The 20,582-nt window shown below is 39.7% G+C and overlaps 1 protein-coding gene across 1 annotated transcript in view; it reads left to right on the top strand.

Moving 5' to 3' along the window:
- ABCA12 (ATP binding cassette subfamily A member 12) overlaps positions 1 to 20,582 on the top strand; it is a 255,154-nt gene that overhangs the window by 136,121 nt on the left and 98,451 nt on the right. Inside the window, exons 18-26 of the mRNA XM_082262043.1 lie at positions 2,803 to 2,879; positions 6,552 to 6,676; positions 7,570 to 7,725; positions 12,832 to 13,029; positions 14,115 to 14,307; positions 14,398 to 14,537; positions 16,330 to 16,458; positions 16,978 to 17,068; positions 18,519 to 18,698. Coding sequence (XP_082118169.1) covers positions 2,803 to 2,879; positions 6,552 to 6,676; positions 7,570 to 7,725; positions 12,832 to 13,029; positions 14,115 to 14,307; positions 14,398 to 14,537; positions 16,330 to 16,458; positions 16,978 to 17,068; positions 18,519 to 18,698 — 1,289 coding nt within the window. The remainder of the gene's footprint in view (positions 1 to 2,802; positions 2,880 to 6,551; positions 6,677 to 7,569; positions 7,726 to 12,831; positions 13,030 to 14,114; positions 14,308 to 14,397; positions 14,538 to 16,329; positions 16,459 to 16,977; positions 17,069 to 18,518; positions 18,699 to 20,582) is intronic.

Below are 20,582 nucleotides of genomic sequence, written 5' to 3'. Positions count from 1 at the left end.
ATTTCAATACATTTCTGCTATAGGGTTAACAATGGGGTTACTTAACCACTTGCCGCCTGCCCTATAGCGGATTGACGGCGGCAAAGTGGTTGTATTATGCTGACTGGCTGTCATATGATGTCCAGCAGGATACAGTGCTCTGCGCACCCTTGGGGGGCGCGCAGAGCGGCGATCGGTTCTGCGGTGTGTCACTCTGACACACCCCATCTCCGATCTCGGTAAAGAGCCTACTGATGTAGTTTCCAATCACAGCTGGTCACATAGTAATTAGGAAGAGCCGTTGATCGGCTTTCCTTAGTTTGTGCCTGACAGGCACGAGTAGAGGAGAGCCAATCTGCTTCTCTCCTGACGGGGGGGGGGGGGGTTCTGTGCTGGTAATCAGAGCATTGATTACCAGTGCAGACCCTTGGGGGGTGCCACTAGAGCCACCAGGGATTACCCACCCATGGCCACCAGGGATGTCTACCCATGACCACCAGGGATGCCCACCCATGGCCACCAGGGATGGCAATCAGGTTTTTAGGGACCCTTTCCGTGCCCTCCCCATCATTGCCATATATCAGTGCTGCCCATCAGTGCCCATCATTGCAATCTATCAGTGTCGCCCACCAGTGACCATTATTGCCCATCAGTGCCAATAGGTGCCACCTATCAGTGCCCATCAGTGCCCATCAGTGCCGCCTATCAGTGTCCATCAGTGCCATCTATCAGTGCCCACCAGTGCCACCTATCAGTGCCCACCAATGCTACACATCAGTGCTACCTATCAGTGCCACATATCAGTGCCCATCAGTGCCGCCTATCAATGACCATCAGTGCTGCATATTAGTGCCACCCCATCAGTGCCTGTCAGTGTGACCTCATCAGCGCTCATCAGTGCATGAAAAAACATATCTATTTACAACATTTTATAACATAAACAAAAAAATGTTTTTTTCTTTTTTCAAACTTTTCAGTATTTTTTTATTTGTGTAGCAAAAAAGAAAAGACCTTGCAGTGATCAAATACCACCAAAACAAAGCTCTATTTGTAGGGAAAAAAAGACATAAATTTGGTTTAGGTACAGTGTTGCATGACAGCGCAATTGTCATTCAAAATGCAACAGCGCTAAAAGCTGAAAATTGGTCTGAGCAGGAAGGGGGTGAAAGTGCCCTGTATTGAAGTGGTTAAAGTCATCACAGAGCCAGATGGGATTTATAATTGTGGGATTTAATTCTAAGAGATTTAAAACAGAAATAGGTTGTTCATTTTGCAAGGGAATTTTCCCCAGAGCTTATTGAATGAGCTGACTTCCATCATTCCCTTAAACATTGGGTATTCTTTAGTCGAAGTTCACATCTGTGTGGGTGGTGTAGTTTGCGCATGCGCTGGCTGCTGTACCTGCATTTTCCACAGGGAAAAGGTCCCTGACCCCTTTTTAAATATGTTTTTAAATGGAACTACATGATGCTTTGGCACCATGTGTATTCATGCACCCAAAAATGTACTGCCTTTCCTGATGCATGGGGTTGTCATTAAGAAGTGATGGCACAACCTATGCGTTTTCCAAAAGAGCAGTGCATTTTGGCTGCGAGCACAAAAATTTGTGTGATTTACACCGATTCCCGCACACGAAACTGTGTGATCCTAGTGTAGCAAAGTGAAACTTCACCACATTCACTAAGCTCTGGGGCTAATTCCCATGCAAAGTGTAACATCTTTTTCCAGATGGACAGCCTATTTGCCTTTTGTAAATCGACCAAATAAAGTACCAAAAAATGTGTTAAACAAATCCTTGTATTCATAAAGTAGTATTTTAAATCTTTTGTGTTCCAAAACCAAATTTGGCATGTATATATACAGTATACTGTAACTGACACTTTTTACACTTTTTAGGGACCCAGTGACAATAATACAGTGATCAGTGCTAAAAAATATGCACTGTCACTGTACTAGTGACACTGGCTGGGAAGGGGTTAACATCAGAGGCGATAAAAGGGTTAACTGTGTTCCTAGGGAGTGCTTACTAACTGTGGGGAGGTGCTTTGACTGGGGGAATGTAAAGATCTGTTCCTACTAAGCAGAAACACAGGATCAGTGCATCCCCCTCTTAACAGAATAGCAGTCTGCCTTGTTTACATAGGCAGAATGCTGTTCTGCCTGTCACCGAATTATTAGCAGGTCCCAGCGGACTTCGTGTCCCAGATCCGGAAGTGTCAGATCACGTACTAGGCACGTGATCTGGCACAGAGCGGCTGCCCTGATGCGGTATATGTGTGTGGGGTGGTCCGCAAGTAGTTAATAATCCCAAAGGGAAATTATTGTGATACAGGTACATTCCACAAAGACTACACAAGATCATAAGAATGAACAGAACAAGACACACTAAAATCACCAATAACAGCAATTAGTACAAATAAAACAAATGAATAAATACTCTAATAAAACATTCATACTACTAAAATACAACATAAAATAAATAATACAAACTGAATATAGAAAATCAACCTACCAAAATGCAAATAATACACCACTTTCTCTAACATTACCCCAAGTAATAAACATAATACTAATATACTATAAAACAACATAAAAAGCCTGTTTATTTGTAATTATAAGTGATGCTGGGGTCATTTTTAGGTTATTCTGTGCTTATGGGCTCATCTTGGATCCCCGTTTTATTTTTAAACAACTGGCCAAAATTCGCCTGTAAAATGGATACAATAACTAAATTTGTTCTACGCAACATTTCTTGTAATGACACTGAATTTTTTAATCTAATTTTTTTTGTATTATTGTACTTATGTATTTATTTTGTTGCAGTCTTCCAGTGAGCGACCTTTCAAATATCACTGCAGCACTCAGCCAATTTATCAATACTACAAGTACAGATTTTGAAGGTAGGGTACAATGCTGAATTTAGGTCAACTTGAAAGCTATTGTTTTGTCAAAATCAGTCTTTATTCATTTGCTCAACAAATTTGGTTGTCATACATGTACTGAGTATATAAATGTGGTATTAGTGTGCTGCCGCCTAGTGATATAAATTAGGAAATCACAGGGTGCAGCTGCTGCAATCACCAAATGTGTTTCCACAACCGCAATAAATTGATACTAAAATGCGTGAACATGCTGCCTCTAAGGCTCGGTTCACACTAGGGTGACCTGTGAGGCGACCTGGTCGCCTCACAGGTCGCCGCAGATCGCCTCCCATAGGGAAGCTGAGGAACCTTTCTAATAGGAGCGACACAAGTCGCTCCGACCTAGAAAAAGGGTCCGGAGCTTCTTTGGGGCGACCAGGAGGCGACCGCCATAGACTTCAATGTTATGAAGTCCGTGGCGGCCGCTCCGAGGTCGCGGCGCGCTGCTCGCACCGCGACCTCGGAGGTCGCGGTGCGAAGTAGCGTCGCCTGCATGTGAACGGGGGCTAAATCAAGGTAAAAATAAAAAGGTAAAAAAACAAAAAAGTGACAAAAAATTACTAAATAGGTAAGTGTTTTATATATATATAAATGCCAGTGCAAATAAATGAATAAACATATAATGCAAAAAAGGCCAATGCAATAAATAATAAAGCTTCTTATGGATTGTGCAATCAAAAAAGTTTTTATTTAATAAGGTGCTTCATAGGGAAGACAACACAGTAAAATGCCAATTTTCCACTTGTGCTCCTTTCACCAGTTGAAGTGCAAGCTCACCTCCATTATCGGCCCCTAAGGGTCAACAAAACATAAACGCAGATCAATCTGGTGGACCAAACTCTGATGTTCAGGTTCCTTTAAGAATGATGGAATTCCCTCTTCAAGATGACTCCACACATCTCACACATAGGTCATAGGCAACAAACAGAAAAAAACAGCCTCCAATAGTGCAGTACCTGGGTTATTAAGCTAAACACACCACACAGAACCCACTTCATAAAATGCATTTACATTTATTAGGTAAAAAAAACAAGCAAATATTAAAATCCAGCTTCTCAAGTAATCCAGTGAAAACACCCGCCGCAAACATGTACTGCATTTTAAGATGTCTATAAAATAAAAGATTTGGCAGCTACTTTGTCTTGAGTAAGCAAGGGTTAAAACTCCTGCCTTTTTTTATTTTATATCTGTGTCCTGGGAGTGTCCAGGGAGATTTACCTTCACTTCCTGTCCCATGGATGCAACAGGAAGTTAGAGAAAATCTTCCAATGTTAGGGGAGTTTCCCACTTAGACAGTTGTCCCCTATCAGGTATACCCATGGCAATTTTCACTTATCTTTTGTTTTGGTATCAACCCTAATATTTTGTATTTGCCCTCACTTCTCAATGACAATGGTCACCAGTACAAATACCAGGGTTATCTCCCTCCAGCAGGAAATAAAATATGACAGAGACTCTAAGCCAACGAATGACGGCTACAACGTTGACCTGAATTGCCAGGAGGGCATACAATGGTGTCCTCTTGGCAATGAGTGGCCTGCGCGCTCCCTGCAGAGCGCGCCCGGCTCGCTCTGTGATCGGCGAGTCCATGAGACTCGCCTGATCACAGATCGGAGATCGGGGGCGATCCCGTCCCCTTACCACGTGATAACCTGTCAACCAATGACAGCTGATCATGTAAAGTAAACAGCAGCCGACGACCAGCTGTTTTTTTCTTCTCACACTGTAAGTGTGAGGAGAAAAAAAACAATGATTGCCGGCTGCTGTCTGAGGGACATCGGTCTGAAGAGGAAAGGTATTATTTGTGCCCCCAGTGCCACCTAGTAGTGCCCACAAGTGCCCACCAGTGTCACCCACCAGTGCCCACCAGTGCCACCTACCAGTTCCCACCAGCGCCGCCCACCAGTGCCATCTGCCAGTGCATACTAGTGCCACCTACCAGTTCCCACCAGCACCACCTACCAGTGTCACCTATCAGTGCCCCATCATGTGTCCCCTACCAATGTCTATCATTGCCCATCAGTGCCCCCTATTAGTGCCAATCAGTGCCCATGAGTGCTGCCTATTAGTGCTCTTCAGCACCACCTACCAGTGCCCTTCAGTGCTGCCCATCATTACCTATCAGTGCCACCCATCAGTGCCACCCATTAGTGCCACCTATCAGTGCTGCCTTATCAGTGCCCATTACTGCTGTCTTATCAGTGCCAATCAGTGTCACCTATCAGTGCCCATCAGTGCAGCCTCTCAGTGCCCATCAGTGCAGCCTATAAGTGCCCAACAGTGCAGACTATCAGTGCCCATCAGTGCAGCCTACCAGTGCCTATCAGGGCCCATCAGTGCCGCCTCATCAGGGCACATCAATGAAGGAGAAAAATGACCTGTTTTCAAAATTTTTATAACAAACTAAAAGACAGTTTTTTGTTTTTTTCAAAATTTTCGGTCTTTTTTTGTTTGTTCGGCAAAAAATAAAAACCCCAGTAGTGATTAAACACCACCAAAAGAAAGCTCTATTTGTTTGAAAAAAAAATTATAAATTTAATTTGGGTACAGTGTTGCATGACCGCACAATTGTCATTCAAAGTGTGACAATGCTGAAAGCTGAAAATTGGCCTGGGCAGGAGGGGGGTTTAAGTGCCCTGTAGGCAAGTGGTTAACTTGTATGCAAAGGCCAATCTGTTAGTGTCCAACAGGAACTGCAAAATTTCAGACCAAATGTGTAATGACTATATATTACTATCATCTATCACTAAGTATTGCAAACAAGGTTTACCCATACGGATACAGAATAGATAGGCATAAAACATTTCCTAGGAAAATTCATGCAGTTGTCTTGCAGTACGAAGATACAGCAGGAAATAGATGCCTGCCCATACAAGCTTACAATGAAAATTACTTTACTCACTTCAACTGCATAACCATGATTATTGCAATCAGTTTTTCCATTCCAGCCTTTCAATATACAGTTGGATATTACAATACGTAAAAAACCCATTCCTCTAGGAATTAAGATTATCCCATTTACTTTAAAACTACCCTGTGTTTGGCCACCTTTAAACACATTTGCTGTTGCACCCCTTTGAGCATTGGTTAATCCACTTATGTAACTGATTTTGGAAAACAGTGATAAATGAGATTTCTTGCTATCTTGTCTAGGTGAGAATGACTTAGGACCCCCGGCTACAGTACATCCCAGGAGGTAGGGTTGAGCTAAAGGGCACATGCATGCCATGAGATTCTGCACATGTGAAGATATTTCGCAACTGGCAGAGACTTACACGGGGGTGTCCTGTGCATGCGCACATATGGTGCGGTTATCTGCACCATAATCCAGTGGCATGTATGATCTTGTGCGGGAATCTGTTATGCATCTGCAGATGTGCCACAGGTCTATGCCAGGTTCCAAAGAATTGGAAGAGACCTGCATCATATCTATGTATGCTTGGGCAATATAAAGAAGGCAGAACAAAAGAGGACCTGCAGGAAGAGAATGTCCCAGGAGGGAAGATCCTCTTTAATGGTAATAGATTTACTTTAATTGTTTGAAGGAAAAAGTGTTTGATTAATAATTAATGATAATTGTCAATCTAATAATCAGTGTTATCGTGAAATAAAAATGCACTAACAATGTTTGTCATGTTCCTTGTTGCATAGCAATATTGGCAAATGTTTTCCGGAACAGCAGCCATGTGGAGATTGAGCTAGCTCAATTTGTAAAGCTGAATCAGTCAAGTATTACAGCTTTGATGAATGTACCAATCCCTGACAACAAAACTGATGTAAGTCTCTATTCTGTAAACAGGTGGCTCTAATACCCTTATTGTTTAAACACTTATGGAAGCGTTAAACCATTGGGTAAGATGACACATAGGGTAGTGATGATGTGCAAAGTGGTATAACCTATAGTTACCGAAAAAAATGAATAAACCATTTTTTAAATGAGGATAGAGTTGAGCTGCAATTGGTTACTGTAGGTCACACAGTTTAGACATTCATTTTATTATTTTCATGTCTTCAAAATAGTCATATATGAGGTCATCAGTGGTCCATGAGGTTGAAGAAATGGTGCTTTTAGTTTGCAGTTTATTAGTGTTTTATTTAAATAATTTTTATTGAAAATTTTGCAAAGAAAAAGAAACATACAAAGGATAGACAGAGGTTATCAAACGTGGATACAAACAATATCAGGTTACCAAACAGGAAAAACACTGTTGTAGGAGGTCATTGATTAGATATTAACACTGGTATTTAGTGTTTAGGCCTGGGGAAGGAGCATCATCTTGAGCTCAAGGGGAGGCCGTGGCAGTTTATTAGTGTTTATGACATATATTACATACATACAACCACTGTGTTTTGCAATATCTTTTATTAAACACCAGATATTGTTGATCAAGGGAATATCTGATTAGGGGATCAGGAAGAAATGTTTTCCCCCAGTTGGAGCAATTGCTATATGCTTTATAGAGGTTAGCCTTTCTGTGTGTATAGGGTTCTGTACATTGAGGTTTTCAATTGTTTTTTTTTTTTTTTTTTAATGTTTTATATAATTGGTTGACTTAGATGAACTTGTGTCTTTTTTCAGCCAGACTAGCTATGTAATTATGTAGGCACTCTTCTTGAAAATGTCAGATATTGTATTTATTCTTGTAATTATCTTTGTATTTTTCTACAGATTGGTACTTGGTTTACCATTCTATACCAGTGTAGTAAAAACACTTCACTGGTGGACAAACCTTTCCAAGTGTTCTGTAATATGACTGAAGAGCAGGGATATTATATGGCCATAATATTCCTGGAGAATGTGGATCTTCTGAAATTATTTTATAGAGTAAGTATAAAGCACCTACTAAAACCTTAGTTAAAGACATGAGTTTTAATATTAGCTGGATAGTGTCTGAGTAAGCGATGACAATACAACTTTACTGCTTACTTTCAGGAATGTTTGCTCTTTCCAATAAGCAGGTAGTATGAAAAGCTATAAAGTGTATTTTGAGTTACAGTATCTCACAAAAGTGAGTACACCCCTCACATTTTTGTAAATAATAGTATATATATATATATATATATATATATATATATATATATATATATATATATATATATCATATAGTAGTGAATGTACAGCTTGTATAACAGTGTAAGTTTGTAAGTTTGCTATCCCCTCAAAATAACTCAACACACAACACACAGCCATTAATATCTAAACTGCTGGTAACAAAAGTGAGTACACCCCAAAGTGAAAATGTCCAAATTGGGCCCAATTAGCCAACCTCTGGATATGACGCCAAGCACGCGCAATCAACTTCTTTGGTTGCCCATGGCGAGGCCTGTTCTGAGTGGAACCTGTCCTGTTAAACTGCTGAATGGTCTTGGCCACCGTGCTGCAGCTCAGTTTCAGGGTCTTTGCAATCTTCTTATAGCCTAGGACATTTTTATGTAGAGCAACAATTATTTGCCATGAGGTGCTATGTTGAACTTCCATTGACAAGTATGAGAGAGTGGGAGCGATAACACCAAATTAAACACACCTGATCCCCATTCACACCTGAGACCTTGTAACACTAACAAGTCACATGAGATCGGGGAGGTAAAATGGCTAATTGGGCCCAATTTGGACATTTTCACTAAGAGGTGTACTCACCTTTGTTACCCGGGGTTTAGCCATGAAGGGCTGTGTGTTGAGTTATTTTGAGGGGAAATTTACACTGTTATACAAGCTGTACACTCACTACTTTACATTGTAGCAAAGTGTCATTTCTTCAGTGTTGTCACATGAAAATAATAAAATATTTACAAAAATATGAGGGATGTACTCACTTTTGAGAGATACTGTAGCTGTGGATTGGTAGCTGATCTTTGCTGATGTACCAGGCACACAATCTACTCTTCATATGTTGAACTTCTCTACAGAAGTGAAGATAGGGCATTTCATGAATAGAAGGTTTCCAACATGTTGGAAAGTCTCCATGTATGATGAAGAACACCTCTGAGAGGTGACTGTTGTCACTTCCTAAGGCGGTCATTCATGTCTTGGTCTTCATCACATGAGATGATGAACTAAGAGCATTGCTTGTAAGCATTATTCTGCATCCACTTTAAAGTAGAAGTTAACCCTAAAACTAAAATCTGTAAATCTACTGGCGTTTCAGTCGTTGTCAGCTGTCTCCTGCACAGATCTTCCGCTGCTGGAGACCGGACCCTATCGGCTTCTGAAAGGGGATTTATAGTGATTTCTTCTTTACAGGGCTAAAAAGGCTAGTTTTAGATTGTGGATGCCAGTAGATTTACAGATTTTAGTTTTAGGGTGAACTTTTAAGACCGGGCTTTTTCCTGCACTTTTTGTTTATAAGTTTAATTCAGTATTTTCTTTGCTAGAAAAGAAAGAAAAGAAAGAGCTAGAGATCCTCGAAAATAAAATGGCGATTGTTGCAATTTTTTATGTCACACGGTATTTGAGCAGCGGTTTTTGCTAATGCAATTTTAAATATATATTTTAATGAATTAAAAAACAAAACACAATATATACCCCAACTTTTTTTTAGTAAAATTTGAAAGAGGATGATCCCCTCCTGCTGCTTCTGAAAAGCGCTCCAGCAGCTAATGAGCTGCTCAGAACGCTTTCATGAGGAACCCAGCTGCCGGCTGAAGAAAAAGATCCCCGGGTTATGGTTGACCGCTTCAGCCATAACCCGGTAAACCACTTCAAACGACAACGTATATATACATATTGCGGTCTTGAATTGGGTATATAATAATGGTGCAGCAAGTAGGATACTGTTATATCATTGCTGTGATGTATGTCTATAATTATTACTAAATGAACATAGTGTAAAATGGTCTCACGCCTTCAGTGGTCCAGCCATTCAATGTGCTAACGATCTTATGCATTCATCTAGTCATCTTTGTTGCTGGTTGGCTGTGCAATCTTCATCTGCTTTAATACAAAGTCCTTTGCAATTTGCTTCTGTAAAGGATATCTTTTAATTCATGTCAAAGCTGCACTGATATCATATTTTAGATTAAAAGTAAGTAAAGGCAAAACCTTTTTTTTAATTATTTTGAATAAAGTAAGCGAAGGTTATACCTATATCTCTTTTGATTTTTGCCATCTACGTCCCATTAGGGGTATTTCCTTCACTTCCAGTCCCATAGCCACAACAAGTGAGAGGAATTCTTCCAAATGAGGGAATCTGGGTCTGTCATTAGGGTCTGCAGAAGTAGTGTCTTCATTGGAAGATTTCCCCTTTATTACTGTTCTGGTGTTAACCCAAAATTTGTGATTTTCTTTTATTTCACTTTCGATGATAACAGGAAACAGGACAAGTGGAGAGCGTGAATCTACCTAATAGGGACAGCAATACAAACTGACAGGGGTTCTAATCCAACTCCACTATATCCAAAACTAAAAAAAAATAAATAAATAAGTTTTCCCTTTGGTTAAACTCTACCAGATAGAGATATTTTTTTTTAAACTTGAACACCTGCTGATAAGATTATTTAATATTAAAGCTGATCACTTTAGCATGTATCTAATAAAAGTAATGACAAAATATAAAAATGTATTTTTCCTTTAAAGGTTAAAAGGTAAAATATTGGGGTTGATTTACAAAAGGCAAATAGGCTGTTCACTTTTCACCTAGAGAATGCAATGCAGTGAAAATTCACTTTGCAAAGAATATCCAATCATGTGCAAGGAAAATTAGGAAAAAACAATGGGGTTCATAAAGTGTGTGGTAGACATCCTTTAGAATTCAGTTTGGGGTGCGGCATTGAATGTGTCAGCATTTGCACCTGAGTTATGTACCTATCAGAGACAGGTACATGATTTGATTGAAGTCTGGTACGTTGGTTGGAGTATCTATACTAGACATTCCTTCCTCAGGGCACTCCCTCCCTCCCCACCCACTGCGCCTGTCGCACCTACATGCTCTTGACTGAGGAGTTTTGCAATAGGGATGGGTGCAGCTTCATGGGAAACTGAGAGACTATTTCTCCATCATATTTGTTTTACTTTTAATTGACAGCGCACAACAGTGGGCAGATTCCCAGCTGCTATTCATTCCAATGGTGGCTCTAAAGCTCACCCACTGATGTGTGCTGTCACTCAGCTCCCCATCATGCTGTGACCACCCAGTGACAGGTAATTTCCCAAATATGGGCACTGTGGTATTTGGATAATGGCATCACCGGTATCTCCAGTCCTTTTGCTTCAATTTAGCTTTTTCCAAGGAAGCTCCCAGCAGGCAGCTGAATGTGGCCAGGGATACAGTACTGCGTGGGAAGCCGTCACATTCATGACAGCTTCCCAGTACTGGCACGGCCCACTCTGTGCACTGGTGTACCTCTGTACCCCAGCTCAGAGCTGGTCATGATTACCACCAGTTTCTTAATCTGTGAACTGGTGTGATTCTGGCATAAACAGCATCATTCTTTAAGAACCGGCCACTGCCATAACAACAGTTTCTTAAAATAGCAGTAGAACTACCTGATTTTGTTGTCCATGTCGGTAATGTTATTGAAATGCAATGCGCAAATGCACATGCTTGCCTGAATTATATGCAGGTAGTTCTAAAATAAACTACCACCAGAAATATGTTGTAAAGGCTTCACTGAATTTTTGCTTCTACCAGTGGCGGCTGGTGCATTGGAGGTGCAGGGGCGCCGCCCCACCCCCCCATCTATGTGTCTGGCCCCCTAATCTACATGTGGGGTGCCGGACGCATGGACTTCAATGGGGCTTTTTTTTTTGTTAGCCATGTGATTAGAGCCAGAGGCTCTAATAGGCTAAAAGAGCTAAAAGAGCACTGCACCCTGTGCCCACCCAGTTGTGTGACAATAGTGAATGAAAATTCACTATTGTCACACAGATCCTCCTCCTGGCCAATCATGAAGCGGGTCTTGAGATCTGTTTCCTGATTGGCCTGAAAGGAGAAGCCATGCCATTGGGTATGGAGGAGGAGGGAGGAGACGCAAAAGACAGGAGGAAGAAGCCTAAGCCGCTGCCACCTGCTGTTGCAGATATCCAGGGTGAGTGAGCAGGGGGGGGGGTCCTGTCCTCTGTCCTGACCTGCCCCCTGTGTCCTGTCCCCGGTCCTGCTGTGGTCCTGGGGGGTTCACCTCATTCATTAAGCTAAGGGAAAATTCTCTTTCAAAGTGAACAGCCTATTTACCTGTAATAAATAAATCCCCTTTGACTTTCATTGATTTGGTCAGGGAGTTAGATTATTCTAACATAAATAATTTAAGAGGAAGGAAGCCAGTTTAGGTCAGTATTGTCTGCTTGCAACTGATTGACTCCATACTGGTAGGCATGTAATTGATCTCTTATTCTATAATTTCTTAGCATTATGTGGTTTATTTATAGTAGAGGAAAAGTTATAGTAAGACTATAGCTAAGATTATATTTTTCACGTTTGTAAAGCTATACATACTCAAACGGCTTAATTCTGAAATAGAATACATCGTGTTTTTATATTTTCTTTATTTTTTAATGTGGTCATGGCTGAAACATAGCATTTAAAAATATTTTTAGTCAGGTATACTGTATATAAAATATTGGACACTATTATTAGGCATCCCCCTTATCCTCCCTACACTAATAAGTGTAGTTCCAAGCTGCAACATATGCACACAAATGAATGACACATCACAGTGACACATGCCTCACTGGAAAGCTCAGTCCTATAATTTATTTAGACTAACCGAGCCCACAAGCAGGCAAATCTCTTTGCCTACCCCATAGTTCTCTTGGAATCCATTGTCACGCACACACACACACATATATATATATATATATATATATATATATATATATATATATATATATATATATATACAGTATATATATATATATTGATGCCGCATATCATAACCTAACTTTCAAGAGTCTGTTATTTCCAAACAACTTAATGTCATGTTATTTTTCTTATTGCAGCTGGCAGTTCCATCAACATGGCAAACAAGCTTTGACCTTATCTTATCCGCACTGCAAACTCTGATTGATAAAGTTGACAGTTTCCTTAAAGATATGCCACAAGAGGAGGATCTCTCCAATTTGCTGAGCTTTATAAAGACTTTTACAGGCGTATCAAGTACCTCAAGTACCTCAAGTACCAGGAGAAAGAGGAGTCTAGTATGTATCCCATTAGGATGGCACAATGTTATATTAGATAGATAGCACAATGTTATATTTAACAGTATATAATGGACAATTTCCTCTTTGAGTATATTTTTCACTAAAATATTAGATAATGTTTTAAACATTATTGCTTTTGTTAAACCTTTCAATTAGTTTTATATATGGCATTTTCAAACATATATTTAGCAAAAGGAGAAAAAAGTTAGCACTTACTTTTTTTTTATTATTAGACATATACAGTATGACATGTATGTTACATGCGATAGATCGCTTGAATTTAGTACAAGCTACGCTGTCTTCCTATTGTTTGCCTTTACACAATACCAAGACTATATAGCTGCACTGCCTATCTAGTATAGGACTCTTGGCTCACTCCCTGAGCATAGTTGGCACAACATGGCCACTAATGGGCCAATTCTACAACAAAATTAAGCAAAAAAATGGTGCCTGTCCTTTTTTGGTATTTAAAGACAGTTATCTTCTCAGGCCAAAAACAAACAAACTAAATAGCCAAAGCAAATGAGAAAAAAAAAATCAAACACATTTAACCAGACAGTGAAGTAAGTAAAATGGCATTCAGTCTTTTCTCAGCACTCATGCCAGGAAATAGGATTATACTATATACTGCCTTCTGTGGCATTCCTGTGGAATTCTAAAGATATGCTCAAGACCCTCAACAGTTATTTCACACAGAGACTACTACTGCTGACTTCTGATTCTGAAAATATAGTTGCCTGGCTCTCATGCCGACTCCTTAATTATTTAAAACACCAACCTGGCATGAGTATGCAGATAACAGCTGTTGACTTTTCTCTGACTTTCCTGATCTTCATACAAGTTCTAGGTCAATGGCTTGGGTAGTATTGAAGCCAGTGGGATAAAATAACATCCAGGTGAATAACATTTTTCAAAGAGCACTGAGCAGTAGCAGACCAGTTTTTCTCATGGCAGGTTTGCTTTAAGTACCGTAATCTTTTTTACCAGCTAAATTCAATTGATTTGATCACTTTATGGCGATACAGTAAAAATGTTAAACTAATAAGACAGTAAGTAGTGTGTATGTTCTTGCCCATTTTCAGGATCCTGATTTTCCAGGAACCACTCGAGCCAGCCAAGTTTCATTTAGCACCCTTTCCAAAATTGTGTGCAGTGGAAATACAACGCTTCTCAGCCAAGCCCTCTATTCTATGTATACTTCAACCAGATCAGCTACAAACTTCAAGAATGAACGAGCAAAAACTATTTATGAGACATATGGAATTCCTTCTGATAGTAAGCAATGGTCACCAGTGTCACAGTGTGATAATTGTACAACCGGTGTTGTCTGCATCAAGTGACTAACAGGGAGTTTTGTGTTTTCAGATGCCTTTTGCGCAAACCTATTTGTTAACCTAGTAGAGAGTACTAGTGGAGCTGCCTCCTGGATGTTGCTGAAGCCTCTGTTATATGGACAGATACTTTATACACCAGTCACTATTGAAACAAATAACATTATGAATAAGGTATATCTATTCTATATGTGTCTGTATTACGTTACTGTAAGTGAGGGGAAGTCTAAGTAACACATGCGGGTAGCAGTAAAACCCAACAGGGGTTCTATTTAGTCCTCACTTTATCCAACACAAAAAATTAAAAAATTGTTTTGCTTAACATACACTCTAAGTTACAAACAGGGTTGGGTTTACATCTTGGGAGCCTATAGGCACAGAAACTCAAAGCCTTAAGCCCAACCCATGAACAGTCCACATCCTGTTGTAGTGCTTAAACATTTTTTTCTATCAATGGTATTAATTTTTTTTTTTTTTTTTAGCACACTATATCATCAATATCGTGTATGACATGATGAAAATATATGTAACTGGATAATACATTTCTAACAAGTACAAATTTAGTGAAAAAAAGTATTTTTCCTTTGTCTTGCCTTTTTAAGATTGGTGTATTTTGTTATTGTTAGAGGTATTTTATCCATTAGAGAAAAAAGTGTGGAAAATAGCAACTTATACACTTTTAACAACAAACACAACATGCTTGTGCTTGTGTCTCGTTAAATTTTAAAGGAGCTATTTAGACTGATTTTTTTCCCTCTTATTGTGTAAAATACTTAAAAAATATGAAATAAATTGAGGATGTATAATCAATTTAATTTTTTGTGTTTATATTTATGTTAACCTTTTCAGTGTTAATGAATAGATTTGTGTTCATGATACTCTGCTGTCAAATGACTGATATTTACTAATTGTCCTCATTGGAACTGCTCAGGTTCATATGAAAGGGATTAATTACCTGCAGACCAATTCCTTATGTATGAATGGGTTCGAAGGTAAACAAAGCCATTTCTATAAATCAGTCTTTTGACAGCAACACAAACACAAATCCATTTGCAGGCCAAGAAGCCATGATAAGGAGTTACATGGCTACTTCTAAGCAAAGCCTTTTTTAAAAATACCTACTTGTCGATTTGGGATTTTGAAGTAGCAATAGGGGTGGCTTTGCCATGGCAATAGATTGACAACAGGTTTCCTCACTCTCTCCTTTTTTAAAGAGTAGCTTGATTTTTTGTGGTGGTAAGGGTGGGGGGAAAGTCTGCAGGGTGGATGTGGGGGAACCATGATAAGAGTGACACAGTGGTCATATTGGAGGAGGTGAAAGGGGGATAGTGGTGGCAGGTAAAGGGGTGAGAGCAGGGCAGGTTAGTGGGATGGGTGTTTAGTGGCAGTGAGAGCAGTGGGAGGTGGGGGCTGTTTTAAGGTGCAGTAGTGAAAGTGGCAGGCATGATGTTGGGAGGTGGGGGGTCAGATGCAGTAGTGAGGGGGGTGTTTGGGTTGGGGCAGATTATCAAGTGCACTAGCTGTAACAGGTGTACAGGCAGCTTGTTATCTTTTCTGCAGGTTCACTTGATGCAAGCAGCTGGATGTTCTGCAGATTTTAAGTTCATCACGCGGCCAGATAGAACTTAGTTTGGGGGTAGTCAGCTGGGAATGGAACATTTCAGTAGAGACGTGAGGAAGTGAGAGATAACAGCAAATGCTGCTGTAAAAGACCAGGACTTGGTCTGATGTTTTTCAGGCCCCCTGCCTGAGTGGTGCATATAGTCACTTGCTTGCCAAGCCTAATGGTAAATCCCGTTCTGGGTACAAACAATAAGGCAAAAAACTGTTAACACTAGTGATCTAATCTCTCATGAGAAGACCTTTAACTTGTATTATACTTTATTAATGGTCTATAAGTTGTGCTGCATCCAAAGTTGTTATAACACAATTATTAATAGTATTTCTTCTTTCTGTTCTCTTATAGACCAAAAACGCTATACTTCAGGTGGAAGATTACATGAATACAGTAAAGAATATATCTAATAGCATAAAACCAATTCTGACAAACTGGCCTTTTATGCAGCTAGCTCAAAAGCTCATTGGAACAATACAGGTATGGTTCTGCCTGACTCTACAAACACCATACAGTAATAGTGCATTCTCTGTCATCGGTAATAACTCCCAGCTGCCCCTATCTTAAAAAAGGACATGTGTTGTCATGTGCAGGGGCATGAAAGATCACTATTGCAAAATCATTGTATTCTGATAATTGTATGTGATAAGCATATGTAATGATAGCATTCAGTATATGTATTCCTTTTTTACATTTAGCATGCCTTCATTTATATTCTGATACTCATTTACATGTTGATCAATCTGTCCAGAAAAAGTGTCAGTGAATGGGGATGGAACAAACTATAATATTGCCAGGAAGCCTTACACCAGTCACTTTTTCTGCACATGGTTTACATCTTCTGCACCCCTGGCAGTGGTTTAGCTTGCATCAACCCCTGTCACTGTCACTTTTGTTGAACAGCTTTTCCTGCATGTAAAGTAGGAAAAAAAAAATAAACAAATGTTTGTTATGAACGTTATTAGCCATTATTGACACCTAAAGTGTTTAATTTTGCAGACATTACTGAATAATACTGTTATAAGTGGAGTACTGGAAGATTTCTTGAAGCTGAATGTCTCAGACCTATCTCAAAAACTAAACAAAACTGGTAAGCTTATTCACTGTGCATTCTTCTAATTTTCCACTGGAGGGTAGTATATTACCACAAAAAGCCTGAAGTAGTTAGAATTGTCTGCAATACTATTTACATTAGTTGTCTGTTAAGCCGGACTTGTAAGTAAAAAGGCAGGATCAGGATTGGACAGTTCGTATAGTTTTCTTGCATGCATTTCAAATTATTACCCTTTTTATATTCTGTAAGACGATTATCGAAATTCTAGCTATCAATCATATTTCCTGAACAAAGGGAACTTAGGGCAGTAGCAGGATACAAGATAATCACTACCAACAGCTTTCAGTAAAAAAATGTTTTCATTAACAGTCACAATGGTTTTAGCATAGCATAACATAAAAATAAAATTAAGCAATCACAAAATGGAATACATAGCAATCCCTTCTAACCCATTATTTGCACAATGGAAAATACACATTTTGTATAAAAAGGCCCTACAGGATCCTGTATACCTTGTATTTGTAATGTTGACATACCTGTATTTCTGAACTGCACTCTCCTGGAGTAAGTAATGAGAAGCACCTATTTCAAAAGATCTTATCATTTAAAGGTCTCTTTTTGAAATGTTTATTGGTTAAGAGCATTAACTACAGCCAACGCATTTTGCAGGATAGGTAAAGACTGTCATCTCTTGCCCGCACTGTGAACTCCTAGCTGAGTGTGGTGAACTGCACTCTGTCTATCTCAAGACTTACCTTTAACCGGTCTAGGCATTATCTATTATATAAAAATAGTGCTTATTTGCTGCAGAATATAACATAAATGAATGTTTTATTAGATTATTGTTGACTCCTGTGATGCAATACACTATTCTCTCAATACTCCCTGGTTTTGTGGAAGGGTAATTGTGATGCTTCCATACTTGCTTTCTATGATGTGTAAGCAGATGCTAGTAATGCATTTCACTTGACCATTTTCTGTGGCACTGAGTGTGGAAGGCAGTGTAGTGGGAGTGACTAATGCTAACAGTTAGGCCAAATTCATGCTGTTGCCTTAGAAGGTGAAGGTGGAAGGGTATTCCAAGATGTCAACTGTGATATATCTGTATGCACCTCATGCCAGAACTTTACAATGAGCTAATAGTTCTGCAGAATGATTGACACTGTTAAGGTAATATATGCACAACGCATTTGAGCATTATCATTGCATGTCATTACAGCTCTTCTTGTAGGAACATCAAGTATATATATGCTATAGAATATATTTAGAGTGACAGTGGGGGTCACATAAAGAGGTTGCCCATGTTAAAATTTGTGTAGGTATCCTATGAATCTTTTTTTTTTCTCCTTTGACATTTAATATGTTTTTGTTTTTTCCAGTAGGCTTTTTCTGTTACCTTTATGGTATTTCCACGTATTTTATATGGATTTTTTTTTTTTTTCAGTTTTCTTTACAACTCTCTCTTTTGCTTTTTGTAATCCAACAGATAGCTTCATTTCACTTATTGGAGATAATATAAATTTAATTGGGGCATTTCAAAATATATGTGATGTACTGTTGAACCTCATGTCCTGCGTATCCTATGACCGTATTCAAGCTATGAACTCCACTGAAGAAATGATGGCCAAAGCGATCCAGCTTCAGCAGACCAACAATCTATTTGCAGGTAACAGGCAGTTATTGCCTGACAATGATGGAATTTTATTAGCTGTTTTTCACACATCTGATTGCTTGGTATGTGAAAAAACAGTATAACCCTAATTGTTGTCACACCAAGAAGGATAAGCAGTAAAAGTGCTTTGTGTGTGTTATTTGATTTGATAAAGGACTGTGTATTCCCCAAAACATTTACAATGATAAACACAACTTACCATAAGTAGTTTAAACAAAATATATTTCAGCTGTTATAAACTAGGTGCAGTTCAGGTCTCCCAGTTATTAGAGCATCGAAAACGTATGTCAAGCATGCTGGCCCACCATTACATATTATTCCCAGACTGGCCAGATCCAGAAACTGTCATCTAATATCTGTGGAAGCCTTCACTTACAGAGATTATGCAGTAATTAACACGTCTCAGTTTATTTATTTTTATAGGAATATTTTACTAGGGCTATTTTATTTTATATCTGAAATCTTATCAGCAAATTTAAGATACTTATAAAACCTGATTAGGAATGTACCTGTCCTACAAGAAAACTAGGGCTGATTTGCAGGGGTCAAGAATCGTCACTCAAACAATTGTGTGTGCAGCCCTTGTTGGCAGCCTCTTTCAGGGGTGGTTGGCACACAATCCAGGCATCATGGTTGTTTTGTATCTTACCTTGCTGTCTCTGGGAGAAGCGAGCTAGAACCTAGTAAGAACCTGATTGGCCACATCTGTGGTTGGACTTTAGCCTGCCCACCATACTTGAGGAGGGAGAGAACACAGGCAGGACTTTACAGGAAGGAAGCCTGGGGAGCAGGGGAGTAAGGAGGCACCTGAGGGCTGAGAACTGGACTGCTGTATGAGAGAGGAGAGGGACAGACTGCCAGAGAAACTATGCTGTGTGAAGGAGCTTAGAGTGGGGTTAGTCTGCCAGGCTACAGATAGAGCGGAGCCTCAAAAGAGAGAGAGCAGGCTTGGGAAGCTGTAGAGAGCCCTGCAAAAGAGCCACTATGAGACTGTAGATTGACGAGGGAGCTGTGTGGTGTGCAGAGCTGCAGAGAGGAGCAGGGACAGAGCTACAAGCAACTGTATTGTACTCTATAGAGGAAAATATTTGCCTGCTGTACTACTAAACACAGAGGTCCTTCCATCTGTAATGAGAGAAATCCAAGAGCTGCCAGGCTACCAGAGACATGGACTGTAAAGTAAATTGAGGGAGAAAGGGACAGGTTTCAGAAGAGACCCCCTGTGTGTGGCATGGCCTCTTCCCTGGCCTCCCAGGAATGGACTTCTGACTTTTGGACCCCTGAATTACATTACTTGTGAGAGACCGTTTGGCCACTATATTGGCACAGAGCTTGCTGCTGTTTGTATGAAAATTGCTGCCATATGGATAATCAGCCCAGATAATCAGCCCTTTGCATTACAAGTACTCCCATGAGAGAGAGTGAGAGCTCCAACAGGAGGTCAAGGGCCCCAACACTGCAGGTGGCAGGTTAGACCTCCCACTTGCCAGTGGTATAGTTAGGGTATAGTTAGGGTCTCCAAATTATAAATTGGCCATATTGTTGTCCCTTTTATCCAGTTACAACAGTGCATGTTTCTGAAATTGTTATTCAGCCTGCCTGTTATTGCCATACTGCCTTAAATAGTTCTCCGCTGCAGAGCTTTCATTTGTTCTTAATAAAACCCATTTAACTCTACTGTTGTGTAAATTAGTTTTGGGTCCAGTTAAGGTTGGATCACTGGGAAGGTCTATAGAGCCAAAAGGTTTAGCAGCTCCTTAGAGAATAAGTGCAACGTGCACATTAATTTATTTTTTTAATCAAGTACAACAATGTTACAGAGGACGAAATCAAAGTAATATATTGACACTGAAGGAAACAAAGTAAAGGACAATGTTC

Source organism: Pelophylax lessonae, assembly GCF_965119305.1.
Source record: "Pelophylax lessonae genome assembly, chromosome: 6".
Taxonomy (NCBI): Eukaryota; Metazoa; Chordata; class Amphibia; order Anura; family Ranidae; genus Pelophylax; species Pelophylax lessonae.
Note: the sequence above shows the minus strand (reverse complement) of the source record. Positions and strands in the feature narration are given on the sequence as shown.